Here is a 21,392-nt window from a genome sequence, read left to right on the forward strand (position 1 = left end):
GTGAAACCTAGCAGCCACACTGTCTCGTAACAAGTGGAAATAGAAAAAGGAACTAGCCTTTTAAAATTTCCAATCTGTAAAAGAATTTAGTCAATAGTGCTGCTAATGTGACACCTAAGGCAGTGGCTTATACAGCACGACTAAAATCAAGCTATTTTGTGCCACTTTCTGAAACTTTATCTGGACACACAGACTCCATACTACTGGCTTCCTCCACAATGAAGGATACTAATCTAAAGGGCTGGAATTACTTCTGTTTTTAATCACAATTCTAGTAGTTTTGATGGCTGAAATATTTCTTCTGACTTTGGTAAGGCCAACACAAACAACATGTGCTTTTAGCAAGAACAATTCAATTCAACACAAAATGAGTGTATCTTAGATGGGCATGGTGGGTATGGGGTTTAGGGAACAAAGGTTACTGTTATGATGATCCATCAGCAACTGGTGGCTTGTTGAAAAATTAGAAACATATATATACTTTTCTCATTCCCTGAACAAGCTTTTAACACTGTTAGAGCCAACAAAAACAAAATATTTGGAGACAACCACATAGAAATTCCATATATTTAAATATGAATTACTGATAAAGCACTGCATTAAGCTGCCTTCCTAACAACCTGAACAATACTCTATTATGTTATTGAAATTATTTTCCTTATAACTCTAAGGAAAGAAAAGCCAATTGACCATAGACTAAGACAAACAGAATAGGACTCAGTACTGATCGACTAAAAAGTTCTAAGATTCAGATCTAATATCAAGATTCACTAGAAATCATATCAGACACCATTTACTACACTGTTTTCCAAATCTATGCCTATTTCCATTGTCCAGAGGGCTTAGGAATTATCATTCTTCTGTATTTACAAACATAACATCTTAGAACATCACTGGATCTTTCTGTTTAATTAAGACCTTACCAAGGTTTTTTTGTGTATGTCTTTAAACAATACAAATATTACCAGTTTCAAATAAAAAACTGAGCCATACCGTAAAAAAAATAAAAAATCAGTCGTTGTAAAAAAATTAATTTTAAAAGGATGAAATCTGATTTAGCTTCAGTTAGGCTTTTCCATAAGATTATTTACATTTTGTACATTTATTATAAATTATGATGCTAACTAATAGAATATATATTCTATCCAAAGATCCTGTACTGCAAACAACAATATAAAGATTCTCATTTGATTAACACCATAAAAATATACTCTTGTGATTTGTGATTAATGACTCATTCTAAAGGCCCTGTATTAGATGTGACATACGAACATAAATAATTTCCATTATAGTTGTGGTAAAATTTAACAAGCTGAATTAAAAAAGGAGAAAACAATTATACCATAACACAGATATCAAAGCATAAGTAATCTGCACTGCATGCTTTCAATAGGTTGAAACAGAACAGCTAATAATGTACCATTTTTAAAACATAGTATATTTGGGTGCTCCATTATTAACTGGTATCTGGCCAAGCATTTAGCACCTAGCTGATGCTAATACATATCAACAGGTTGCTGAGAGGGATGCAAAATGTTTGTTTGCATCTCAGTTTTCTAAAGTTTATGTCTCCTGGTCAATTTTTCTGTGCTTTTTTCTGTGTTCACATCATACCTAGAACATAACTTTTTTTCCTCAATTTTTAAAGTTTTTATCTGGAAAAATTCAAGCTCTGGCAAAAGCTGCCAGAATAAAAGTAGTATAAAGAACTTAAAGTAGCGCTTACTCAGGTTCATTGTTTAAAATTTTATCCTAAAGGCTTTATAATTTGCTTATTCTTCCCCCAAAATATATATGCACATATATTTATATATATGTGTACATATATTTATATATACACATACTGAGACCTATAATTTTTCAGAACATTTAAGGGAAATTATGAATATTATGGCCTTTTACCTCTAAATACTTGATAGTGAATAATTCCTAGGAATAGGGATACTGTCATATATAATATTACAATACTGTTATAAATTTAAATATACTTACCATTAATGTAATACATTTATCAAAACTACTATTATAATCCAATATGTCAACTGACCTAGCAGCGTCCTATAGCATTCCCACCTTCTCGTCCCTAAGTAGTTTCCTATCCAGGGTCAGGCACTGCATTTGGCAGGCACATTTCTTTTAACTTCTTTAATCTGAAACATTTCCACAGCTTTTCTCTATGACACTTTTAAAGAATGCTGTCTCCTAACTCTTCCTTTTATTCACTAAAATGTTCTCCCTTTGGAGTTTGCTTGATGTTTCCATACAATTAAGATTCAGATTATGCATTCTTAGCTGGAATGTTATACAAGCAACAATGGGTCCTTCTTAGAGTGTCATAGTTGTAGGCACAGGGTGTCCACCTGTTTCTCAATGATGATGTTAATTTTGATCATCCAGTCATACTGGATGTACTATCCAGGACTGTACAAAATAATTACTAATTTTTCCTTTGAAACAAGAAAGTAATCTGTAGAGAAACATTTTGAAATTATGCAAAACCCATGTTCCTTACCAAACTTTTGCCATAGATTTTGATTCCTAACTATCCTATAGTGTGTCCAAAATGTTGATTCTTTTCAAACATCAGCATCGCCTGCACGTTACTAACTGTCATTTGACCTTCTAACGGAAGCAAGAGCCCTCTCTATTCCCTTATTTTTCTCTCTCTCCCTATCTTTATCAATCAATCACTGGTACGGACTTAAGAATTCCTTTCTCCCTCCAATGGTTTATGACTAAAGACAACTTTTTTCAACATATAAAGGAAAGCAAATGTATTATAAGTGGATAGGATCATTATATTTAATGGTGGTGATCAGTCATTCAGTCATGACTGACTCTGCATTTCTGACTCTGCAACCCCATAAACTATATCCTGCCAGGCTCCTCTGTCCATGGAATTTTCCAGGCAAGAATCCCAGAGTGGGTTGTCATTTCCTCCTCCAGGGGATCTCCCTGACCCAGGGGATCAAACCAGTGTCTCTTGCGTCTCCTGAATTGGCTGGTGGATTCTTCATCACTGAGTTACCTGGGAAGCCAGTTATATTTAATAGCTGGAGTATTTGTTCCTATTATTTCTATTAGACACTTCTTGCTTTACCTAAAAGATGTGTTATTTCAATAAACTATTACTATATAGAACATAGAAAGAACTACCACATAGTTTATATACATGTTCTCTCAGTTAGTAATTCTTAACCACTATTCAATGGTGGCTATTCAAAGTGAGGGTATCATACCCTGGAAACCCTGAAAAATCCTATTTTAAAAAAATCAAAACATTCTAGAAACGAAATGGTGTAGGAAGTAGGAATTGCTTATAAATAAGACAAATTATATTGAAAATAAAAAATTTTCAGATTGAAAGTAGAGCAGACAGGAAGACTGAAAAAAAGAGATCTGACTGTAGGTGACAATGCACCTATTCTTTTCCCACAGGTAAGAAAGTCATCTGAGTTTTTTGTATTCTTTGAGCTGTGTACTGGTAATCATGCCTTTGTTGCTAAGCTACCAATCCATCATTCTACATTTCATCTGCTTTGTGATGCTGCAACAGGCATTCTACAAACCGTATTTCTTTTTCTCCAGGTACCCCAGTCTTGGTTTCATCATCACTTGGTACTAAATGGAAACTGGAAGACTGAATGGTTGAAAAGGGGAATGAGTCTTTATTGTTTTTTTTTTTTCACCAGTCAACAGTTCTTAACTATGGCATTCACAGCTGGTTTCTGTCTTCAGCTACTTTCTGGCGATCCCAGAACCAGCCTCTTCATGGCTGCTCAGTGATATCAGCACTGGCCTAGGTCTCCTTCCTCAGAAATCTCATACCCAGGAACTGCAGGACCCCTTCTCTGAAACTCCTAGTTTCTGATAACTCCAAGCTCTTCCCTTTGTTCCCACAGCCCCTGGGAAGCAGCTGCTTCCTGAAGCCACTATTTCTGTATTACACCAGTGTCCCCCCTTTTGCTTTCTGAATCCTCTAATGCCTACTTAAAATTTTCCTTTTAGTATATTCTCTCTTTTAAAGCACTGGTTTCTGTTTTCCTAACTAGACCTTGGCTGACACTAGGTTCACAATTTAAAATAAACATTAATACATAAAACATTATTAAAATTCATTTACAAATTACGAAATACACTTATAAAAAGAGAAATTTCCTTGAAAAATATGTGCACTCTACTTGATGCTACTATGCTCTGAGATTTTTTACCATCAGATTATTAGCATTAAGTTGCATTACAAAATAAAAGATCAGAGTAAATTAATTATCCAGAAGTGGCATTTATCACTAATTCATTACCTCCAATGTACCTCTCTATTTCAGAGATAGAGATGGAGCCTCAAACACAACTTACCAGTTGCTTTCATAGAGAATGAGACCTGCTTTGAAGAATTACATTCACTAGGACATTTAAGTGTGCAAATGAACACTATGATTTATAAGACATACCCTGAAATTCGTTGCCTCCAATTCCGATATGGGTCATATAAACTTTCACAAAATGCCAATGCATGGATCACAAATTCTTCAATAGATGTCTGATCTGCCAATTCCTTCTCTTTTTTTTTGCTTTTTAACTGAGAATTTAAACATAAAATTATATGCACTTAAAAATATTAAGCCATATGACATACTGTGCAATATCATTAAGATATTATTTGTTTCATTCATCTAATAATAACAAATAATTTTTATTCAAATAAGCCTAAGTTCCACTTGAATCTGCAGAAGGTCAGTTAATCATATGGACTAGATGTAACCACTCAAATTTTAAATATTTCCTAGGAAAGGTTTCAAATTGACAGCCAAACATTTTTCCAAAAATGAAGATGCTTTCAGTAAGAGGGCTATTTGATGATTAAATAATAAAAACATAAAATGACAAACTGTGCCATTTTAAAAAGGCATTTATAAAATGCTTCAATTTTTAAATTAAAATAACAAAATGTATTAATAACTATTTTTCTACTTTTAGATAATATGCATAAGATGCCTGCAATAATGTGCCCAATGATAATTTAATGATCTTCTCTAATACCTCCTCTGAAAACACTTAACTTTACTAAATTTTAAAAAGTAAAAACTAATTACACTCAGTAAAGCAACAAAAAGGAATATATTAACACCTACTTGCTGAATATAGAGTGTTGTCATAGTGATAACATGGTTGATATACGAGCAGGTCCCAATTTCTTCTACATTAGATAGATTTCTGTGAAAAAAAAAAGAACAGCCATATATTTATTCCATGTGAATGGTGAGAAAAATGCATACTCATGTATTCGGACTGATTTTCAGAACACTTGTTGGCAAATGAAGTACAAATAACATTAATTAAAACTGAAACTCAATTTGATTATATAATTGCTTTCCCACTGAGAATGCAAAACACACCTCAATCACTAACTACTATAAACAGAGAATAAGAAATACATGTTAATTAGCATTTGTTTACTGTGAAAAATTGAAAAATATCACAAAGTAGAAAGAGTAAAAGTCATGAGTGTTCTTACAAATCAAACATTAGCAAATACATACATTGTGGATTATTTCTTTCCAGGTTTGTTGCTATTTTCTTCTGTAGATTCTAGCTTGATATTTTTTACATATCATTGCCTTTATAAGACATTTTGTGTAGTTTTACAGTTATCATCTTGCTTTCTGAAATTGGGTTCCCCGTTTAGACACATAATATATCTCTTCAACTGTATTAAAAAGCCTGAGGGAAGGGTGGATATCTATACATACTCAAAGAGGGTAGAGTATGTGCCTTGTGTAAAGCAATGGATTAACAAGGGCATGGCATTTAGTTAAAATCTGACCCTCATTTTTGTTTCATTGTAACAAGATTGAGGGATAGCACATAAAGGGGCTTCCCTGGTGGCTCAGATGGTAAAGAATCCACCTGCAATGCAGGAGACCCAGGTTCAATCCCTGAGTCGGGAAGAGCCTCTGGACAAGGGAATGGCTACCCGCTCCAGTATTCTTGCCTGGAGAATTCCACGGTCAGAGGAGCCTGGTGAGCTACAGTCCACAGGGTCACAAAGAGTCAGAGACAAGTGAGCAACTCTAACTTGCACTTTTTTTTTCATGACACATAAAATGCTAAAGTGTACTTTATCTAATGTCGCCAGTCTTTTTCTTTATGTATTTAAAAAAAATTCTATAAAAACAAAAAAAATCTATTAAGTTCTGAGTCATTGGGACCTTGAAAAATACTCTGTATCTTAAAATCCAGTAAACACTAAAAGAACAGGAAAAATTAACTGAACTAATAGACTTCTTAAGAAGTCAGAATGTCAGGACATCTTTGAGAAAGCAGAGAGTAAAAGGCAGAGGTAACACTCAAAGCCCCTGTGGAGGATTCTGGGAAGACAGCCAAGTAGGAAGCACAAGGAATCTGTCTTCTCCACCTAGAAACACTTCCACTGTCAAAATCAGTTTGATATAAGTATTTTGGAAACTTTGAGCCTCTACTGAAGGCTGGCAACTTCCAGATGAAGATTTGGATGGTAAATTGCAACTAATGTCCTAAATTATGGACATTAATTTAAATTTCAGCTATTAGCGCAGCAGCAGCTACCAATCCCCACCCCAGACATGTGGTAAACAGCTGTGCATATGTTCCAGAAGCAGCTTGGAAGCAAGCTCACAGGAACCATTATGGGCAAAAAGGACCCTGTCCTCCAAATATTGGAGATCTGTGCTCTGATCACAAACTGCTGTGTCTGATTATAAAGGTGCAGGGAAACAGAGAGGCAGCCGTTGCTATTGCACCTACCCCCCCAGTTATTACTCTTCCCTCTCTGGGCAACGTAATATCCAGGCGACTTAATGGGTCATATCCCTTTTCACCTTCATCTTTTTATTTTTTTTTCCCCTTTTGGAAGACAGATATTAAAGACTAGGACATTCAAAAATGATGGCATAAATGGGGAAAATCAGAAAGTGATGACACATGCTGGGGGAAAATCATAATAGATTTTGAGCAAACCTCAGGTTTACAACTCAGGTTGATTCTCACCACAAAGACAATCTGTAATAAAAAATATTATAAACTAAAGTAACAACAAAAGGCAGTAAACCACTGGAAAAGAGGTAAATCTGATATTCAGCATTACGTTATTAGATTCAATGTCCTACATTCAATTAAAAAGAAAAATCAGAAGGTATACAAAGAACTAGGGAACTACGGCCCAGTCAAAAGAAAAAAAGAAATCAACAGAAACTCCCTGAAAAAGACTTATTGGACAAAAACTTCAAATTTACTGTCTTCAAGACACTTGAAGTATTCAAGGTAGGCATGGAGAAAGTCAAGAAATTAATGGGTAAACAAATGGAAATATTGATAAAGAGATTTAAAAAACTAAAAAGAAGCCAAAAGAAATTCTGGTGCTGAAAAGTACAATCATTACAATGAAAAATGCACTTGAGGAATCCAAGAGCAGATCTGAAAAGGCAGAAGAAAGAATCACAGAACCTGAAGACAGCACAATGGAAATTAACAAATCTAGATAACAGAAATAAAAATTTGCGTCCCAGAAAAAGAAGAGAAAGAAAAAGGGGAACAGAGAATACCTGAAGAAATAATGGGTGAAAACATTCCCAATTTGATGAAAGACATGAAAATAAACAGCCAAGAAGCTTAATAAACTCCAAATAAGGTGAACTCACAGACACCCATACTGAGACACACAAAGTTATAATCAAACTCTCAAAAGACTCTATTTCACTCAAAATAGAGGGAATCTTTAAAGCAGGAAGAAGTAATTCATCACATATAAGATATCTTCAACATAATTATCAGCAGATTTCTAATAACAAACTTAGGCCAAAAGACAGTGAGAGAATATACTCAAAATGCTAAAAGAAAAAACTATCAACCAACAATCCAACATCTGATAAACTGCTTCAAAAGTGAAGGAGAAACAAAGACATTTCTAGAAAACAAAAAGTCTGTGCCAAATAGGTCGACCATGCAAAACATATTCAACAGTGTCCTGCAAGGTGAAAATTAAGGACACTATACAGCAACTCAAAGTTGTATGAAAAAATAAAGATCTCAATGAAGGTAAATATGTGGGCAATTACAAAAGAGAGTATTATTGTAACAATGATTTGTAATTGCATTCTTCGTTTTTATATATTTTAAGAGATCATATTTAAAGAAAAAAAACTGTTCATGTAAAAACTAGTATTACTGTAACTTTGACTTGTAACTCCAAATCTTATTTTTATATAATTTACAAGACTAACACATTTAAAATAATTATTAGCTTATGCTTTGGGGCAAACAATGTATAACGTATTATTATGATACCAAAACGAAAAGGAGTAGGGAGAGAGCCATTAAGGAGCAGAGTTTCTGTATGTTATTGACGTTAGTGTGGTATAAATTCAAATTAGAGTGGGAAAACTTTAGGATGTTAAATATAATACCAACGGTGATAAAAAAGAAAATATCTATTGAATATGCCGGGAGAAATATCAATAACCTCAGATATGCAGATGACACCACCCTTCTGGCAGAAAATGAAGAACTAAAGAGCCTCTTGATGAAAGTTAAAAAGGAAAGTGAAAAAGTTGGCTTAAAGCTCAACATTCAGAAAACTAAGATCATGGCATCCGGTCCCATCACTTCATGGGAAATAGATGGGGAAACAGTGGCTGACTTTATTTTTCTGGACTCCAAAATCACTGTAAATGGTGATTGCAGCCATGAAATTAAAAGATGCTTACTCCCTGGAAGGAAAGTTATGACCAACCTAGACAGCATATTAAAAAGCAGAGACATTGCTTTGTCAACAAAGGTCCAACTACTCAAGGTTATGGTTTTTCCAGTAGTCAAGTATGGATGTGAGAGTTGGACTATAAAGAAAGCTGAGTGCAGAAGAATTGATGGTTTTCAACTGAGGTGTTGGAGAGGACTCTTGAGAGTCCCTTGGACTGCAAGGAGATCCAACCAGTCCATCCTAAGGGAGATCAGTCCTGGGTGTTCATTGGAAGGACTGATGCTGAAGCTGAAACTCCAATATTTTGGCCACCTGATGGGAAGAGCTGACTCATTTGAAAAGACCCTGATGCTGGGAAATATTGAAGGCAGGAGGAGAAGGGGACGACAGAGGATGAGATGATTGGATGGCATCACCGACTCAATGGGCATGAGTTTGGGTAAACTCTGGGAGTTGGTGATGGACAGGGAGGCCCGGCATGCTGCGGTTCATGGGGCTGCAAAGAGTCGGACACGACTGAGCAACTGAACTGAATATACAATAGAATATGACAAAGGAATTTAAACATTTCATAGAAAATGTCAGTTAAACACAAAGAAGACAGTAATTTAAGAAATGAGGCACAAATATTGTTTTAAGGCATAAAGTAAACAATAGCACATTAACAGAAATGTTACTTTCAATGTAAGTGGATTAAAGTTTCCAGTCAAAGACAGAGATTGGCAGAATTGACACAAACACATGATCCAACTATACATTATCGACTGGAGGTCCAAGGAAACAAACAGGTTGAAAGTGAAAGCAGAGAAAAAGATACTCCATGCAAAGAATAACCCAAAGAGAGCAGAGATTGATATATGAACATCAGATGCAACACGCTTTAAGTCAAAAAAGGTTACAGAGACAAGGACATTATATACTTTAAAAAGCATAATATAACAAAGGTATATATAACATTATATATATAAAAAGAGGCTTCCCTGATGGCTCAGTGACTAAAGAATCCCCCTGTAATGCAGGAAACACAGGAGACATGGGTTTGATCCCTGAGTTGGGAAGATTTCCTGGAAAAGGAAATGGCAACCTGCTCCAGTATTCCTGCCTGGAAAACGTCATGGACAGAGGAGCCTGGTGGGCTACCGTCCAGAGAGTCACAAGGTGTCAGACACAATGCAGCATGCAGGCAAGGCAATATAACAAAGGTATAATACGAGCAAGAAGATATAAAATTATAAATATTTACATATCTAATGACAGGTCATCAAAATATATGAAGCAAATACTGACAGAACTGAAGAGAGAAATATAGTTTTCCCATAATAGCTGGAGAATTCAATATCTCCTCCACAATAATGAACAAAACCAACTAGACACAAGATAAGTAAAGAAACAGAGGACTTAATCAACACAGTAAACCACAGATCTAAGAAACATACACAGATCACTCTAGCTAATAACAATAGAACATTCTTCACAAGTGCACTTGGAACATTTTACAGGACAGACACTATGTTAGGGTTACAAATTAAGTGTCAACAGATTTAAAATGGCAGATATCATGCAAAGCATCTTCTCTAACCACAACAGGATGAAGCTAAAATCAAAGTGAAAACTGACAAATTCTCAAAACTGTGGAAACTAACCAGAAGACTTTTAAACAATCAATGAATCAAAGAAGAAATCAAGAGGGAAATTAGAAAATACTTGAGATAAATGAAAAGAAAAATATGACTTATGAAAACCTATGAGAGGTAGTGAAAGTGGTGCAAAGGGAAAATGTTACAAGCATAAGTGCTTACACTAAAGAAAAGAAACCAAGTACTCAATTGCCTAACTTCAGAAATCAAGAAGAAATAACAAACTAAACCCAAAGCTAGCAGAAAGAAGGGAATAATAAAGATCAGAGCAGAGGCAAAAAAATTCTTAAAAACAGAAAATTAATGAAACAAAAAATTAGTTCTTTGAAGATATCAACAAAATTAACAAATCTTTAGAAAGACAGACAAAGAAAAAAAAAGAAGACAGATTATGAAATGAAACTGTGGACATTACTACTGATTCAGTTCAGTTCAATTCAGTCACCCAGGAGTGTCTGACTCTTTGTGACCCCATGGACTACAGCATACCAGGCATCCCTGTCCATCATCAACTCCCAGAGTTTACTCAAACTCATGTCCATTAAGTCAGTGATGGACTCATCACCATCCAACCATCTCATCCTCTGTCATCCCCTTCTTCTCTCGCCTTTAATCTTTCCCAGCATCAGGGTCTTTTCAAATGAGTCAGCTCTTCTCATCAGGTAGCCAAAGTATTGGAGTTTCAGCTTCAACATCAGTCCTTCCAATGAACATTCAGGACTGATTTCTTTTAGGATGGACTGGTTGGATCTCCCTGCTGTCCAAGGTACTCTCAACAGTCTTCGCCAACACCACAGTTCAAAAGCATCAATACTTCAGCACTCAGCTTTCTTTATAGTCCAACTCTCACATCCGTACATGACTATTGGAAAAATGGTAGCCTTGACTAGTCAGACCTTTGTTGACAAAGTAAAGTCTCTGCTTTTTAATATGCTGTCTAAGTTGGTCATAACTTTTCTTACATCTGCAGTGATTTTGGAGCCCAAAAAAAATAAAGTCAGCCACTGTTTTTGCATCTATTTGCCATGAAGTGATGGGACCAGATGCCATGATCTTTGTTTTCTCAATGTTGAGCTTTAAGTCAACTTTTTCACTCTCTTCTTTCACTCTCATCAAGACACTCTTTAGCTCTTCATCACATTCTGCCATAAGGGTGGTGTCATCTGCATATCTGAGGTTTTTGATATTTCTCTCAGCAATCTTGATTCCAGCTTGTGCTTCATCCAGTCCAGCATTTCTCCTGATATACTCTGCATATAAGTTAAATAAGCAGGGTGACAATATACAGCCTTGACATATTCCTTTTCCTATTTGGAACCAGTCTGTTGTTCCATATCCAGTTCTAACTGTTGCTTCCTGACCTGCATTCAGATTTCTCAAGAGGCAGGTCAGGTGGTCTGGTATTCCCATCTCTTAAAGAATTTTCCACAGTTTATTGTGATCCATGCAGTCAAAGGCTTTGGCATAGTCAATAAAGCAGAAATAGATGTTTTTCTGAAACTCTCTTGCTTTTTCGATGATCCAACGGATGTTGGCAATTTGATCTCTGGTTCCTCTGCCTTTTCTAAAACCAGCTTGAACATCTGGAAGTTCACGGTTCATGTATTATTGAAGCCTGGCTTGGAAAATTTTGAGCATTACTTTGCTAGACTGTAAGATGAATACAATTGTGCAGTAGTGTGAGAATTATTTGGAATTGCCTTTCTCTGGGATTGGAATGAAAACTGACCTTTTCCAGTCCTGTGGCCCCTGCTGAGTTTTCCAAATTTGCTGGCATATTGAGTGCAGAACTTTCACAGCATCATCTTTCAGGATTTGAAATTGCTCAACTGAAATTCCATCAACTCTACTAGCTTTGTTCGTAGTGATGTTTCCTAAGGTCCACTTGACTTCACATTCCAGGATGTCTGGCTCCAGGTGAGTGATCACACCATTGTGATTATCTGGGTCGTGAAGATCTTTTTTTGTATAGTCCTTCTGTGTATTCTTGCCACCTCTTCTTAATATCTTCTGCTTCTGTTAGGTCAATACCATTTCTGTCCTTTATTGTGCCCATCTTTGCATGAAAAGTTCCCTTGGTATCTCTAATTTTCTTGAAGAGACCTCTAGTCTTTCCCATTCTATTGTTTCCCTCTATTTCTTTGCACTGATAGCTGAGGAAGGCTTTCTTATCTCTCCTTGCTATTCTTCGGAACTCTGCATTCAAATGGGAATATCTTTCCTTTTCCCCTTTGCTTTTGGCTTCTCTTCTTTTCACAGCTATTTGTAAGGCCTCCTCAGACAGCCATTTTGCTTGTTTGTATTTCTTTTTCTTGGGGATGGTCTTGCTCCCTGTCTCCTGTACAATGTCATGAACCTCCATCCATAGTTCATCAGGCACTCTGTCTATCAGACCTAGTCCCTTAAATCTATTTCTCACTTGCACTGTAAAATCGTAAGGGATTTGATTTAGGTCATACCTGAATGGTCTAGTGGTTTTCCCTACTTCCTTCAATTTAAGTCTGAATTTGGCAATAAGGAGTTCATGATCTGAGCCACAGTCAGCTCCCAGTTTTGTTTTTGCTGACTGTATAGAGCGTCTTTATCTTTGGCTGCAAAGAATATAATCAATCTGATTTTGGTGTTGGGCATCTGGTGATGTCCATGTGTAGAGTCTTCTCTTGTGTTGTTGGAAGTGGATGTTTGTTATGACCAGTGCATTGTCTTGGAAGAACTCTATTAGCCTTTGCCCTGCTTCATTCTGTAGTCCAAAGTCAAATTTGCCTGTTACTCCAGGTGTTTCTTGACTTCCTACTTTTGCATTCCAGTCCCCTATAATGAAAAGGACATCATTTTTGGGTGTTTGTCATTTTTGAGATTGCATCCAAGTACTGCATTTCAGACTCTTTTGTTGACTATGATGGCTACTCCATTTCTTCTAAGGGATTCTTGCCCACAGTAGTAGACATAATGATCATCTGAGTTAAATTCACCCATTCCAGTCCATTTTAGTTTGCTGATTCCTGGAATGTCGACATTCACTCTTGCCATCTCCTGTTTGATCACTTTCAATTTGCCTTGATTCATGTATCCAACATTCCAGGTTCCTATGAAATATTGCTCTTTACAGCATCGGACCTTGCTTCCATCACCAGTCACATCCACAACTGGATGTTCTTTTTGCTTTGGCTCCGTCTCTTCATTCTTTCTGGAGTTATTTCTCCACTGATCTCCAGTAGCATATTGGGCACCTACCAACCTGGGGAGTTCATCTTTCAGTGTCCTATCTTTTTGCATTTTCATACTGTTCATGGAGTTCTCAAGGCAGGAATACTGAAGTGGTTTGCCATTCTCTTTTCCAACTGGGATTCCCTGGTGGCTCAGATGGTAAAGCGTCTGCCCACAGTGCGGGAGACCCGGGTTTGATCCCTGGTTCATTAAGATCCCCTGGAGAAGGAAATGGCAACCCACTCCAGTACTCCTGCCTAGAAAATTCCATGGATGGAGGAGTCTGGTGCGCTACAGTCCATGGGGTCGCAAAGAGTCAGACACGACTGATTATGAAGAAATAAAGAAATATATAAAAAGATATATAGTACTGATTACAAAGAAATAAAAAGAAGTAATACAGTATTATGAAGAATTGTACAACAGATTTAATAACATAGATGAAATGGACAAATTCCTAGAAACACAAAATCTCCTAAGACTAAACCATGATGAAATAAATAATCTGAACAGATCTTTAACTAATAAGGATACTGAATCAGCAATCAAAACTCTCTCACCAAAGCAGTCCCAGACCTGATGTTTTCACTGGCAAATTCTACAAAACATTTAAAGAAGAACTGATGCCAATCCTTCTCATGTCTTTCCAAGAAGTGAAGAAAAAACACTTTATAAATCATTATATGAAAAAAAAATCATTATATGATATCAGTATTACCATGATACCAAATCAGACAAAAGATTATAAGAAAACTACAGACCAAAATCCTTATAAACATTAATGCAGAGATCTTCAACAAAATGCTAGTAAAGAGAATTCAACAGCATGTTAAAAGGATTACATACCATGACTAAGTGGAGTTCATTCCTGGAATGCAAGGATGGTTCAACCTATGAAACCTGACCAATCTAATATGCTTCATCAACAGAATAAAGGGGAAAAAATCCACATGATCATCTCAATTAAAAAGCATTTTAACTGCACAAAAAGCATTTGAGAAAATTCAACAATCTTTCCTGAGAACAACACTCAGCAAATTAGGAATAGAAGGAAACTGTCTCAATTAAATAAAATCTATATATAATTTCCAGAGAAGGCAATGGCACCCCACTCCAGTACTCTTGCCTGGAAAATCCCATGGATGGAGCAGCCTGGTAGGCTGCAGTCCATGGGGTCACTAAGAGTCAGACACGACTGAGTGGCTTCACTTTCATGCATTGGAGAAGGAAATGGCAAACCACTCCAGTGTTCTTCCCTGGAGAATCCCAGGGATGGGTGAGCCTGGTGGGCTGCCTTCTATGGGGTCGCACAGAGTCAGACACGTCTGAAGTAACTTAGCAGCAGCAGCAGCAGCATATATAATTTCAGAGCAAATATCAGACTACTGGTAAAAGACTAAAAGTTCTTCCTCTAAGAACAAGAAGACAGATTTTAAGAAGCATATGATGTTCCTAACCCAATGGCTCTCAAATTTTTATATGCAGATTAACATGGAATATGTGAAAAATCAAAATGCATGAGTTCTTTTAGATCCGAATTTCCATACATAAGGTTCAAACTCTGCATTTCTAGTAACCTTCCCAATTGATATTATACACACCAAATTTAAGTAGCATAGACCCAATCATCTATAAATCTGGAAATATAAGCTGTGGAATAATTATACTTTCTTTGGTTAAATTATAAAACGAAAGACTACGAAAACACATTTTGCAAATGGCAATGCACAGTATAAAAATGTGTATGTACATGTTTACAGGTGAGGACCATAGAGAAAATACTAGTGCAATAAATTCTTAAGTAACAACTCTTGTCATTGTCTTAACTCTAAAGCAGTTAGTCTTTTATCTTGGCTGAATCTTTCTACATAGGTATACTAAAAGGTTTTCCAATATAATAACAAACTACAAGCCTACTTCAAAAGCTGCACTCATCCTCAAAAGCTCCACATGAACAACAAACATCATTAATAACCAATAAATGCATTATTAGTTTGCTATTAACCACATGAACAACAAACATCATTAATAACCAATAAATACATTATTAGTTTGCTATTGATTATTTAAAACAGGTAACTAGTTTATTTGCACCAGATACCTGCAAAGAATAATGAAGAACTTGACAAGCAAAACTGACAAGGCTTGCTGTTCTTCCTCTAACCCATCAGCCATTTTCTGAACACACTGTAGAAGCTGGATCCTCAGAACCTGCAGAATATTATCAGGAAGCAGAGATATTCCGGGAGGCATATCATCCACCCTACAAGAGAAACGGAACAAAATAAGAAGTGTGTTTAAATACAGGATGAAAATCTCTGGCACTTTAAAGGAACTACATTTTCAGTTCAAATCCTAAAGAAGCTCCTCTAGATCACATATTCTGTGCCTCCTCTCTGCAAGGCACCACCAAATGATTAGTGATATTTTAAAAGATTATTAGAGCAGAGTGATTAGTAACACTTCAGAGGAGGCTTACTGAAAAGAGAGAAAAAGATGCTATTTAGTATTCTCAACTATGCTACTTTTAAAGAATATACTTAAAATATATATTAGTTCACCTTCTATTACTTAGAAATAAAATATGTGTCCATATCAATTCTAAAAGAAACAGTAACTAGCAAATAAAAAAGAAGTACCTATAACTAGTTTAATATCTGTTAACTGCTTCACTAAATAAACAACATTCACCTACCTATAGGGTCCCTAAGCCATCTGATTAGAAGAGGGAGAGAAGATAACTCGCAAAAGGAAAGGAGAAAGAGATGAATGTAGAACTCCAAGCACAAACATCAACAGAAGACTCTTTTAAAGTAATATATCAATATTTTGTGACAAGCGGTTTCTGTGTAAAACTATTTGATTCTACAGGGCAAAAACCAACACCAGGTATTAAGTGACTCATGTGCCTCTCACATTAAAATCCCCTAGATTCAGTGTCAGAGGCCTGAATGCTAAATTCCACCTCTGTAACATAACATATTCATTTAATCTAATCTCTGAAGTTCCCTAATCTATGAAACTGTAATATCAGATATCTGCCCTATTTCACTGGGCTCTGAAACCAAGTAGTCAATGTGCATTTTCCACTTTAAAATAGGTGAAGCACTCTAAAAATGTAAAGCATTTTAAATACACATTTCTAAAGCCTAAGAATCTTTTCATATGTCACTATACTAACTTTCCTATCTCTATTAGGAAAATGCTCAAATCATAAAGAAGCACTGTGAAGAACTTACATGATTAAATGACAGTTAGACTTTATAATGGTCTCTTTTTCAGATAATGCTTAACATGAAGTATTAGTACTATTTTTACATTGAGTAAAAGGCATTCATTGTAGATAGAAAAACCTGAAGCACCTCAGCAGTAGTCTAGCCTCTTCCTGAACCACCCTACAACATAAATTAATAAAGTGTTTTATAAAATAAATACAAGTCACAAAGCAGACTACCAAGGTTGCCTAATTCTACAACTATGTTATAAAATATGCTTCGTTTTACACCAATACTAACAATACTAACAATACTAACGCATATATATGGAATTTAGAAAGATGGTAACGATAACCCTATATGCAAGACAGAAAAACAGACACAGATGTATAGAACAGACTTTTGGACTCTATGGGAGAAGGCGAGGGTGGGATGATCTGAGAGAACAGCATCGAAACATGTATATTATCAAGTGTGAAACAGATCAACAGCCCAGGTTGGATGCATGAGACAAGTGCTCAGGGCTGGTGCACTGGGAAGACCCAGAGGGATGGGATGAGGAGGGAGGTGGGAGGGGGGATCGGGAGGGGGAACACATGTAAATCCATGGCTGATTCATTGTCAATGTATGGCAAAAACCACTACAATACTGTAAAGTAATTAGCCTCCAACTAATAAAAATAATTGGGGAAAAAAAAGTAAGTAAATAAATATTTTAAAAAATATATGTTTCGTTTTACTCTGGGCATCATTTCACTTGCAACTTTGGATTCTTTAATTCTCTTATTTACATATGGCGAAAGAAACACTCATTTTTATATTTAATTTTTTCTGAAGAGCTAAAAAAGGTGATTAGAAAAAACAGAGCAACTTCAAAATAACAAATATTTATATAAAACTGATTTTCAAGACTAAGCAAAACTATTCCTCCTCACTTTTCCAAAAATGTAAGCCAGCAAGAAAGAAGACATCAGATTTCCCAATATTTCATTCTAGTTATTTAAAACTAGTTCCTTTTGTCCTTAGCTGTCCCTTTTTCTACTTACATATGTTTTTATTTTCCTAGGCAGAAAAAAATATCAGCTTCTAAAAGAGTAACCTTTTTTCTTAACTGACTCTCATAAAATTAGTTAGAACATGGTTTATAGTCCAAGTTGGAATTTTTGGCCTAATGTGATAAAGATTTCAGAATTTAGAAGTATGTTCCCACCTCTAAGACTTCATTGCCAAAATTCTAAGCTGCTTCTGCTGAAATTTCCCAAACTCCAGAAATCTTTTCCACTCCTCTGTTCGCCTACTCAATGTCTCCTGTAAACAGCTGCCAATTGTTCTAACACAGGAAAAAGCCCAGCTTAAATTTCAAGCCTTTGTAATCTGGTAAAAGCAACCCTTGCTTTGTATTATGAATTCTCTAACACGGAAATTTTATAAAGTCAGCATACTTTAAATGAGGATTATCGGTGAGCTGCTTTAAGATGACGACTAGGTTTTATACATCTGACATCTACTATTCACTTGAAAAATGGAAAATTTACTACTAGCAAAATCTAAATCCATACTCTGACAAAGATATGAAAAATAATTTTTTTTGAAAAATAATTTTAAATAAACAAACTAAATCACAAGTAAAAATGCTATTGGCATTCTGCATCATACTTTAAATGTAGTGGCAATATAACTCAATGTGCTGTTTTTAGAAATAACCTCCGAAGAAAGGAGACATTTGTAACACATGGATGATAACAAGCGCATCTTACAAAACGCAAGCATTCAAAGGCCAAAATCCTGACTCCATAAAAACTCTTACATTCATGATTTAAGGTGAGCTGTAAGTTTTTCTAATAAAAGCACTTCTAAGTATAAATGGTGATTCATTTCCCTGGTGGCTCAGATTGTAAAGAATCTGCTTGCAGTGAAGGAGACCCAGGTTCGATCTCTGGGTTGTTCTCCAGGGCCCTACTATAGGCCAGGAAAAATAAGTTTCAACTACAATGCCTGTCATGTAACAAAGAAATTTTAGGCAAATGAATGGAATGACACATGGTGGACCCTTAGGTAGTTTCAAAAAAGGGGCTGGTCATATCTAAATGACTCACCTCCCAACTTTCTGAGAGGGGAGGGGAAGTACAGACTAAGGTCGATCGAACAGTCAATGATGTAATAAGACCCAACAAAATTCTGGAAAGCCAAAGCTCAAAGAGCTTCCTTCTTTGAACACACTGATGCTCAGGGAGAGCAAAGCACGCTGACCCCATGGGGAGACAGCAAGAAGCCCTGCATCCAGGCCCTCCCAGCCCCGAGCCCTGTTCCTATGAGTAGCCTTCATAATAATATGTAATCCTAAATAAAGGACTTTCAGTGAGATTTCTAAGTCACTGTAGCAAACTATTGAACGTGAGGGAGTCATGACAACCTCCAAATTTATAGCCCGTTGGTCAGAAGTGTCAAGGTCTCCCTAGACTTGCTAATGATGTCTGAAGTGAGGACAGTCTCGCAGAGGACTTTGCCCTTAACTCGTGGCATATAGCACTAACTCTGGGTAATATCAGAACTGAAATGAGCTGCAGAACACTCAGTTGCCAGTGCCTTAACAAAGCAAAGAGGTGGCTTCTAGAAGTCAAATTTAGTATCAGCAAGAAAGATGACTGTGATCAATCAGAAATGTCTGCTAGAAAAGCAGGCTTATGCAGGAGGGGCGTGTGTGTCAATATAATTGCCATCCTTTTAATATGTCATCAGTGAGGTTTTTATGACAGGAATTAACAAATTCACCCAAGGATAGGAAACTAAATGTTTCTACATACCTGGTAGGCAGCTTTTCAAAGTCAACATCTAAGAATTGTTCATAGCTGGAAACAAAACTGTCCAACCACAGCTTCAGGTAATCCGGATCTTTCTGAAATAAGAAAATCATTGTAATATTAAGTATGTCAGGAGTCTTTTTTAAAAAACATTTTAACTCCTACTGAGAAAATATAAACTGATAATTTAAAGAAGTAATAATATGAAATATCTAAATGATACTCAAGAAGACATAGGAGCTGTTTTAAAATGTATATTAAGTATAATGAACCCATGTGACTCACACAAAGAGCCAGGGTCTTAACAATACTCTGTAAGAATCTACACAACCTGCCCCCTCCTAACTCTGCGATCTTACCCACCATCACCCTGTACCATCACCCTGTACTATACGGGCTTCCTGGCTGTAACTGGGACAAGCCAGACATGTTCCCATCTGAGGCCTTTGCAATGGCTGTTTTCTCTATCTAGAACACTCTTCTCCCAGATAGATGAATGGCTAACCCCTGCATCTTCTTCAAGTCATTCTTTAAATGTCTTATTCTCAATGAAGCCAAATTTTACTACCCTTTTTTTTTTTTTACTACCCTTTCTTAAAATTAGAAGCCTACTGACGATGTTTTCCTAAAATTACAAGCCTTAAAATCCCACATTTACCTTTCACGCTCTTCTGCTGTCCCGCTCCATAGTGCTCTCTCCCCTTCCCACCTACTCTAGAATTCATTCATTACCTGTCAGTTTCCCCAGACTGTGGGCTTCACGGTCACAGGGCCCATCTAGAGGCTCTCCACAAGGCACTATTCTCTTTACTAACGGATACCAAGTGCCTGAAACAGTTCCCGGCACTCAACAAATACTTGCCCAATGAATTAATGAAAAACATAAAAAACATAAACAAAATAAAACTGGAGATAGGTCATTAACCTAAACATAAAAACTAAAAGATCTTCTAAAAGAAAATACAGGAGAATACCTTTGCAACCTTGGGGCACACAAAGATCTCTCAGCTTGGACACAAAAATCACAAACCAAAAAAAGAAAAAATAATAATTGCTCTTATTCAAAATTTAAAACTTCTATTTATTAGAAGACACCATTAAGAAAAGAAGAAGGCAGGCCATATATCAGCTGAAAATATTCTCAGTACTTATATGTGACAAAAGACTTGTACCAAAAATATAAAAAGAACCCCGATGAATCAATGCAAAAAGGACAACTCAATTTAAAGACGGGCAAAAGGTTCAGATGTTTCACAAAAGAAAATACACAAATGGCCAAGTAGCATGCAAAAACATTTACAATATCACTAGTTATCCAGGGAAATGCAAATTAAAATGAAATGGAATACCATCACACACCCAATAGAAAGGCTAAAATTTAAAAGACTGTCCATATCAAGTATTGGTAAAAATGTGGAATAACTGGAACTCACAATTCTGGTGGGAGTATAAAATGGTAAAATCACTTGGAAAATAGTTTAGCAGTTTCTTTTAAACACAAATTTACCACATGGCCCAGTCATTCCTCTCCAGAGAAAAAAACAAAAACAAAAAACACTTGTACCAAAATGTTCATAGAAGATTTATTTTTAATAGCCCTAAGCTGGAAATAAACCTAAATTCCATCAACAGATTAACTGATAAATTGTGGAATAGTCACACAATGGAAAGCTAGCTTGCAATAACAATAAACTACTGATATGACAACAATTAGAAATTTCAAAAACATGCTGAGCAACATGCCAGGCATTAAAGCATATTGAAATTGTGATTTCAATTATAAAAGTTCTAGAGCATC

At 36.0% G+C, this 21,392-nt stretch overlaps 1 protein-coding gene across 4 annotated transcripts in view; it reads right to left on the reverse strand.

Annotated features, from left to right (window-relative positions):
• NBEAL1 (neurobeachin like 1) overlaps positions 1 to 21,392 on the reverse strand; it is a 146,276-nt gene that overhangs the window by 105,818 nt on the left and 19,066 nt on the right. For all 4 annotated transcript variants that reach the window (XM_065930782.1, XM_065930781.1, XM_065930783.1 and 1 more), the window contains 4 exons: positions 19,598 to 19,689; positions 15,680 to 15,841; positions 5,133 to 5,214; positions 4,452 to 4,579 (listed from right to left, as the gene is read on the reverse strand). In XM_065930782.1, coding sequence (XP_065786854.1) covers positions 4,452 to 4,579; positions 5,133 to 5,214; positions 15,680 to 15,841; positions 19,598 to 19,689 — 464 coding nt within the window. The remainder of the gene's footprint in view (positions 1 to 4,451; positions 4,580 to 5,132; positions 5,215 to 15,679; positions 15,842 to 19,597; positions 19,690 to 21,392) is intronic.

The sequence above is a fragment of the Muntiacus reevesi genome, chromosome 3 (assembly GCF_963930625.1).
Source record: "Muntiacus reevesi chromosome 3, mMunRee1.1, whole genome shotgun sequence".
Classification (NCBI taxonomy): Eukaryota; Metazoa; Chordata; class Mammalia; order Artiodactyla; family Cervidae; genus Muntiacus; species Muntiacus reevesi.